General features: G+C 40.6%; 1 protein-coding gene across 1 annotated transcript; it reads left to right on the top strand.

The window, feature by feature from the left end:
• Window positions 1-2,443: 2,443 nt before the first annotated feature.
• sox4a (SRY-box transcription factor 4a) lies at window positions 2,444-6,261 on the top strand. Its single transcript, XM_053638610.1, has one exon. It carries the CDS (start codon window positions 3,049-3,051, stop codon window positions 4,048-4,050), a length of 1,002 nt encoding a protein of 333 aa, XP_053494585.1. The 5' UTR covers window positions 2,444-3,048; the 3' UTR covers window positions 4,051-6,261.
• The last annotated feature ends 2,753 nt before the right edge of the window (window positions 6,262-9,014 follow it).

Below are 9,014 nucleotides of genomic sequence, written 5' to 3' on the forward strand. Positions count from 1 at the left end.
TAGGCACATATTGCCACTAAAAAACCATTTTATTTTTTCTATAAAAGACAGAGAAACAACACTGAGGAACATTAAATACTGCAATAGCCAGTGGCAGAAAGTCTTATGGATTCGAAATGTGAGATTTTTCATTCACAGAGGTGTTAGTGTGTCAGAAGGTGAGCTAGAGAGGCACACGATGATGCCTTTTTGCTGGTTTCTGTGTCATGCTCTTGGATATATTTTAACAAGTGTTGTAGGGAATCTGGTAAAAATCAAGAGAATGATGAATGCTGTGTAAGATAAACAGATTTACAGTCATCACTCTGTATCTTTGGGGAAATTGGCTCACTGGTAAAGTCAAACACCAAACACAATGCAAACATGCGCAGAGTGGAAATCTAATAAGACATATACAATAATTGGACAATGATGGGACTCTAAGTGACCTGACCCATTTGCACAGTATATACCATGTATTGTATTATGTTTCACTCTATTGTACAGGTCATCACAGCTTCAGGATCCCCTGGAGCCGAGGGTGCTGTTTGTGTAGAGTTTCCACTGTTCTTCCCAGGTTTCCTCCAGGTTCTCCAGCTTCCTTTCACCTCCCGAAATCATGCAGATGTTTTGACAACTCTAAATTGCCCCTAGGCGTGAATGTGTGTCCCATGATGGACTGCTGTCCCATCCTGGCTGTATTCCAGCCCCACACCCATTGTTCCTGCTATAAGCTCTGAGTCCACCACGACCCTGATCAGGATAAAGCGCTTACTGAAGATGAATGAATGTATTGTAATTGTGTAGCCTTGCATGTAATGGTCTCATGTTGTGATAGCTGCTATTCTGGTACTATGTTTAATTTCTGGGTTTAAAAGGTGGTTCTTAAAGTTCAATTATATACCTTGAATGAGCTTTAAAGCTACTACTTTTACATTCCATGTAACTGAACATATATCCTTGAAGCTCCCAGTTACAAGTTTAAGGCAAACTCTTTGGAGACAGGGATACATTTATTGTAAAGTTTTATGAACATAAATCAATTATACAAAATATTAAAACCATTATATAAATATATAATAATAATAATTTTGCTGTAATCTGCAACTTTCCACCCACAGCAACACATTAGGTCCAAACGGACCTTATTTAAAGGCTGACTTTTTTTTTTTTTTTTTTTAAATTACTGATGTTTGGATTTGATTCAAATATCTTAATATCTTTGATAACAAAGGGTTTCACAGTACCTCTCTTTGAGGAATGCTGCTTTAAGGGGTTTTTTGTTGGTTTTTTCATAAATGTATTTGTGCACTTACATTTGTCTAAGTGTTTACAGAATGATGTCTATCTTTTCATCTTTTCAGTGCTCTATCTCGGAAACACTTAACCAAAAGCACTGGCTTAGAGATGCCATTTTAATGCAGGTGAAGAAAGAATTTATTATATTTCTGCACTGATTTTAAACCGGTTTACTGCGCCTGATGGATTTAAGAAAACACTCTCCTCTAACTGCATTACGTAATGCATATTCACATAGGCCTATATGTTCTCTGCCCCCCCGCAACCCCCCGCCCCCTCTTTTCTCTCTCTCTCTCAGATTGAACCATGTCGCTATAGGTTCTTTGAATGAGCCTTCATTGGCTCTACTGCGACATCTAGTGGAGGAAATTGCATTTTTGAATCTAGTCCAGAAGATTAATAACCTAGAGTTAAGTACTTCTTCTAGATTTTGTAGTTCATCACGGTCAGGTGATGTTGTCTAAAGTGATAGGCTATAACTAACTCTGGTTCTAAAACATACTGCATACTGCTTAATAGTACCATAAATAGTGGGCTATGTCTAAATAACATTTCACACATGGGCTACAGTGTTTACTTTGATGGTTTACGTATTATTTTAAGTTAGTTCGCCCTTTTTCAGGGGCGTTAACCTGACATTAGGCTAGTTATGTTATTAGTTATGTTTGGAGTGCACGTGTCTTCTCCTCCAGAGTATGAAATGAGCACGTGGAAGTAAAACATAAACATTACTCTGATAATAATAATAATAATAATAATAATAATAATAATAATACTCAGAAGTAACCAGAAATAGCCTAAAATATAATCATAATAATAAAAAAAATAAGGAAAGGTACATTCTTAGATAGATTCCACTAAAATGTTTAATTAAAGTGTAATACTCAATAGTTAAAACGTTAGAAAACAGCCTAAACAATTACAAATATTAACAATTAATTATTAACAATAATTAATAAAATAAATAAAAGTGTTAATGAGTTAAGAGAAGGAGCTGACATGACCTAACAAACTGCTCATGCTCGTCTACCACACTTGTCGTTAAATTCCTGTCTTCTGATCCTGTCTTTGGAAGAAGAAAAAAAAAAAGAAGAAAAAAACATGTACCTTTAAAACCAATTTTTGCAGTGTAGACAGGAATGAGGTCAGACATAAAGCTCCTCATTGCACGCGCCGATTATTATTAGATACTATATTCAGCCAATGGGAGTTAAAGGGCGTGGTTTAGGCCAAAGACAGGCTAGCGACAGCAGCGGATTGGCTGTTTTCCTCTCGCCTTGCCACTGTGGGGAGGATAAAGCTGAGCGGAGGCGCCGAGCTGAAAATCTTAAAGTTGTGATCGGTGAAAGAAAGATCCGGACTATGAAAGAGCGCAGTGGCTCAAACCTGCCGCATGGTGCTGAGACGAAGCATGCTGAAGAGTTTTCTCTCTTTCCAATAAAGTTATTATTTTTGCTTCTTAACCTGCTTTGCATTCAGAGCGGCTCTGGTCTCGTTTTCAGTCGCACTGGCAGCTGAGTGCTATCAGAATTTTTTTTTCTTTAAATACAATTTTTGAAGACATTTCCGAAACTTCCCTATAATCTCCAAGGCGTTCAGAAACACGAGGAAAAACAAGGCGCTTGTAACTTTTTTTTTCTTTTTTTCTTTTTTTGTCTCCACGCGTTTTTACGCGCGCGCTCCACTGCGGTGTGGAAGAACGGACTGAGACTCGAACTGTAAAGTGATTTTATTTCACCAGAAGGATTTTAAGAGTTTTATTGAACGGTTATGGTGGCGAACAACCCAGACTTGCCGCCCATCGACTGTGCCGACTCCGGTGAGATGGAGGCGGACGCGGATGCCTCGCGGACCCCGGGCTCTCCGCACGCGACCGGGGATGTGGCGTGGTGCAAGACGCCCACCGGCCACATCAAGCGGCCTATGAATGCCTTCATGGTGTGGTCGCAGATCGAGCGGCGCAAGATCATGGAGCAGTCTCCCGACATGCACAACGCGGAGATCTCCAAGCGGCTGGGAAAGCGCTGGAAGCTCCTGCGAGACTGCGACAAGATCCCGTTCATCCGCGAGGCCGAGCGGCTCAGACTCAAACACATGGCAGACTATCCGGACTACAAGTACCGGCCGAGGAAGAAGGTCAAAACATCTGCTGGTGCATGCAAAGCTGGCGGGGAAAAGGGGGACAAGGGGGTCAGCGGTGGCGGGAAGTCATCATCCAAAAAAAGCCACGGCTCTAATAAATCTCCTGGCAGGACGCACAAGAAGTCTGGCTCTCTGGAAGCCGTCAGCGATGCGCTCTATAAACCGAGGGCAGCGTCTTCTGCCAAGCAGATACCAGACAAACCGGTGAAGCGCGCGCACTCCAGCTCAGAAAGCCTCGCCCCCTCCGCCGCCGTGCCCGCGAGCCCGACACTGAGCAGCTCGGCTGAGTGCGGAGAGCCTCCGAGCCTCTACGATGATGCAGGGACGCGCTTCAAACATGCCCGCGCCTCCTCTCCGACCCCTTCGGCCTCGCACTCCTCCTCTTCCTCCTCCTCGCACTCCTCGGATGAAGAGTTTGAAGACGACCCCCTGGACTTCGACCCCAGTCCCGGTGGCTTTAGCGGCGGATTCGGTAGCGACACGTGCCTGGACCGAGACTTGGACTTCGGTTTCGAGTCGGGCTCCGGCTCGCACTTCGAGTTCCCGGACTACTGCACGCCCGAGGTGAGCGAGATGATCTCGGGGGACTGGCTCGAGTCCACCATCTCCAACCTGGTGTTCACGTATTGAGCCCGGACATTTTAAGACTTTCCAGGCGTTGAGGAAGAAAGAAAATAACAAATCCCAAGCGTCCTGTGACGTCCTACGACGCGACGCGACAGAACGACGCGATTCCCACCTGTTTCATATTAAAACGCTGTGGGCTCTCACACGCAGATGATCAAACATAATTACAGAAAAGTAAAGACAACAACAAAACAAGGGGGGGGGGGGGGGGGGGTGCTCCTTGGTAGGAGGATGGAAGATGTTAGAAGTTGTTTGGGCGAGCAGGAAGAGCTCAGAAGTTGCACGGAGACGACTGGAGGCTGAGATTGGCGTTAAAGGGACATTTTTTATAATCGATAAGCTGATCGCTGATGGACTGAAAAGGTGAGCGATTCGATTCGAGTGACTGAACCGGGCTCCGAAATGAACTGAATCGCATGATGAGTACGGTTTTGCCAGTGAAGAGCGAGCCGTATCGGTTTTTAAGAAGAAAAACAAACATTAAAAAAAAAAACAAAACAAAACAAAACTATCACCAGCTTTTTTTCCCGTTAACGAGATGTCAGGTGTTTAAGCGCAACTCAGACGGTTCAGCTTTTTTTTGTTTTTTTTTCCTTACACTACAGATCAGGACCAAAATTCGTCCGAGAAGCGTGTTATCTCTCTCTCTCTCTCTCTCTCTCTCTCTTGCTTTTTTTTATTTGAACCTCTCCACCCTGTGAACCCCTCCTCCCTTCCTTTCTACCCCATTTGTGCTCAGAACAAACAGTTTTATACCAATATATTTATAATGCTCCAAATGTTTGTGTTTTGCATTTGCATTTTTTCCCTCCTTTTGTGTTTGTTTTCAAACGAAAAAAAAAATATATATATATAAAAATTGAACGCTATTGTTATGATGTTGTTGCTAACCAGCAGTCAGCATTCTTTAAAATGACATCATGCTAATTGGAGGCTGTTGGTTGCCATTCACTTTTAGCCACATTAGCATGTCTGGTAAAGCTCCTCTTTTTGTTTTTGTTTTTTACCCCCCTCTACTGTGCACCAGTATGTCTTGTTGTGTAGCCTCCAGATGCAACATGTACGTTTTTTCTCAAGGGCTAGAAACTGCATCATGTCATTTAATGGACGGGAGACGAATCGTTGCTGTTATTTTCTACGTGTATTTTTGTACAATTAAGATTTTGTCTCGGAAACAAACAAACAAACAAACAAACAAACAAAAAAAAAACAATCTGTTTACAGTGTCGATCCGCAGATTTCTTAAAGACACACTATCACACTTTCTCAACCAGCCATGCAAATGAGACTGTATGTAGCGGAAGCATCAGTGTCCTTATGGGAAATACTGTTTCCTTTTTTTGACGATTTCTTTGTGCTTTAATCAGTGAATCCGTCATTTTTAAAAAAAAAAAAAAAAAAACCACTGGATGTAATTTGAACACGCTCTCAAATGCCTATATGATTTCATGAAGTAATGCTTTCACTCCTAAATGTTACAAGGATATTTAATCTTTTTCTACTTGTTGGCTAAATGTAGCTAATCGTTTTTAGTATGTTACGGCATGGCGACTAGCGTTTCGTATTTTTTAAAAAAAAAATTCAGGTTCACGTAGAGCTGTTGTGTTTAAGGCAAAAGGATCAACGTGAAGATTTTTTTTTTTTTTTTTTTAATGTACATTGATTGTATAATAAAGTAAAAAGACTGTGTGCTTGTGTGGCAAAGACCTGCCATACTAGGCACTTTGAACATATATCTTTATACGTCCCTATGTTTAAAGTTGTTGTTCATGACTTTTTTGGGATAAATAGGCCTATATACATTTTAATATTGTTTCATTTTGTGCAATATGCTGTGTACAATATTGTTTTGTCTTGCCATACCATATCACGTTTGAGTAGAGAATTCAAAGCCAGCCAATTGTGTCAAGTCACTGCCTGTCAGACCTCTGTACAAAAAGAAAAAGAACAAAAAAAAAAACAAAAAAAAACTTTGTCTTTTTTTTCCAGAAGGAAATAAAATCAGCTGGAACTGAACTCCTCTTGCTCCTCTTACTTTAATGTATCTCTGTGTCCTCGCAAGAACCTCATCTTATCTTCATTAGATAAATAAGCAGTATAACCACTTATCACACAGTCCTTAGCAAGCATGCACGTTTTATCACAGATATATATTTCACTTCATGCATACAATCTGTCAATACATTAATTCAACCCACTTTGTTTATAAAAATGTCCCACATGTCAATCAGCACAATCATACGTCAATACTGTTCCTGATTGTGGTCAGGGGAAAGGGGTGTGGCCTGCTGCAGATCTACACTAATACTATTAAATCATTGATCCACTTGCGAAGCTCGGATGCAAATAAACACGACTGTCTTGAATGCATATAAGCATTATAATTAAAAATGAAATTAGCATTGATGTGTAATAATGCTGAAGTGAACCAGGCTGTTCAGGCCATGATTTCAGAATCAAACAGAATAGGATTTCACTTACAAGGAATTTGACCTGGTATTTGCATCATTAATACAGACGACGTGAAACAAGCAGTGAATTAGACAGGTGCAGGAAAAAGTAAAACAACAAAGCATAAATAATAAAAAAAAATAGAATATCACTGGATACACTTGATTTTGTTCATAAAATAAAGTCATAATTCAGCTCCGGTTAAGCTGTGAGCAGATCGGGTTGCTGTAGAGAAGCATAATAGCATTTCTAATTACCTTTGAGTCATCAGACAGGATCATTAGAGTTGGCAGGACAGGGTAATGGGCATATATTGTGAAAAGAAGATTCAGACAGTATGTGTGGGGGTGTGGTGGGATGGGGGTTGGGGACGTATGAGAGCGTCTCAATCCAGAGGCAAATATATAAGAGGAGGCTGGGTGGTGTTTCTGGCCGTGTGACGTTGAAGGGAGATGTGTGTCTAAACATATTAATTCTTTCTCTGAGTGTTAGGATCAGGCATGAGGATGGTAATCAGGAGGAAATTTAGATTTGAGACATGATGGCTACATTGTCCAAATTTGAACATGACAGGTATTTTGACATTCTGGGTGAAAAAGAATGGATAATAATAATAATAATAATAATAATAATAATAATAATAATAATAATAATAATAATTACCTCTAAAAAAACACTGGGTTAAAAACAACCCAAATTGGGTTATTTTTTGCCTAACAGCTGGTTGATTGGGTTGGGTTGTTAATTTTAACCCAGCAAATTTGTTTTGCTTTTCAACCCAAAGGATGGTTTCATTTTTACAAAAAAAACACTGGGTTAATTTTATTACATAATGGGTTAACATTTTCAGGGTTATTTCTACGCTGTGAAAATGTTAAATATACCACATTATAAGCAAATATATCAACATGGTGTCTCCTTTATTTATACACAAGATGGTGTTCAGAAATGTATTGCTAAAGCTGGTAAAGTGGTGTTTATGTATAGACTTTGAAGTAAATGACTCAAATAAGTCATATATTTAAGAAAGAAACATCAGATTTTGATCAAAGGAGACATTTAAAACATCCAAAAAACTGAGTAACCAATTCACAATACAGTGGGCATTACAAACAAGTAACCCAAAGCTAACGAAGATAGCCGTGCATTTAATGTCATGTAAACTGTCATTATCACACAGTTTTGTTTTTTTCTAGTGTACAGTAATGGTTTTATGGATAAATATATAGATACAAATCTTGATTCTCCAAATAAATCTAACAGTCTGTCCGTGTGATAACCAGTACCTTCACCTGAGGGGAATTCATACAGACCGTGCTGAGTTGATTTGACCCATGGAGCTGGGCTGAGGCGACGGGGTGGGGGAGGGGTGCATTGATTCAACTGTCAGTGAAAATGACTCAGCCACTAACACAGCAGTTGGGTTACACAAAACTACCCAAAATCTACCCAAGATTGAGAAAATAACCCAATTAAATGGCCCAAAAGGCTCAACCCAGCGTATGAGTAGAAAAAAATAACTTAAGAATAATAAAAAATAATAATTTATAGTGCAATAATAATAATAGACATATACATTAAATTACAACTACAGTTTAATCTGATTCACTTCAAACATCCAGTTCCACCTCCAGATTTTGGGACACCCCCCCTACATGAGACCAAACTGTAAGGAGGAAGAATGTGATCTCATCTTTATTTAAGAAGAATTAGTTGGATATTTTACAGAATACTAATCACCTTAAGTCTACTATGTAAAGATAATCCAGAGAACCTATCCCCTATCCAGAAAATGCTGAGTGTAAGACATGAACACCCCCCCGGGATGGGACACCAGCTTATCTCAGGCCACAATGCACCCACATTCACACTCTTATTCACTAGTATGGGCAATTTAGCATAGCTAGTCCACCTACTGGAATGTTTTTGGACAGTGAGACAATGGAGGAAACTCACAGAGGCATAAGCACACAGTAGCATGATAGTTCCAGGGTCCCAGGTTCAATCCTGAGCTTGGGTTACTGTCTATGTGGAGTTTTGTTTGTTCTGTGTTTTGTGGGTTTCTATTCAGGGTTCATCAGTTTGATCCCTCCTTCCAAAAACATGCCTTTAGATGGACTGGCTATGGTAGATAGGCTTTGTGTGTGAATATGTGTGCGCATGGGCTCCTCCAATGCACTGGCATCCCATCCAGGGAATATTCCCACCTTGCACCCAGTGTTTCGCAGGATATGGTACGAGACCTTAACCAGGATAAAGCAGTTACCAAAGAAGAATGAATGGACTGTGGGATAAGCTACGGGCCATGCAAATATGGAGCAGATATCCATCCATCCATCCATCCATCCATCCATCCATCTTCTACCGCTTATTCCTTCTTCAGGGTCACAGGGGAACCTGGAGCCAATCCCAGGGAGCATCGGGCACAAGGCGGGGTACACCCTGGACAGGGTGCCAGTCTATCGCAGGGCACACTCACATACACACTCACACACCCATTCATACACTACGGACAC

The sequence above is a fragment of the Ictalurus furcatus genome, chromosome 12 (assembly GCF_023375685.1).
Source record: "Ictalurus furcatus strain D&B chromosome 12, Billie_1.0, whole genome shotgun sequence".
Lineage (NCBI taxonomy): Eukaryota > Metazoa > Chordata > Actinopteri > Siluriformes > Ictaluridae > Ictalurus > Ictalurus furcatus.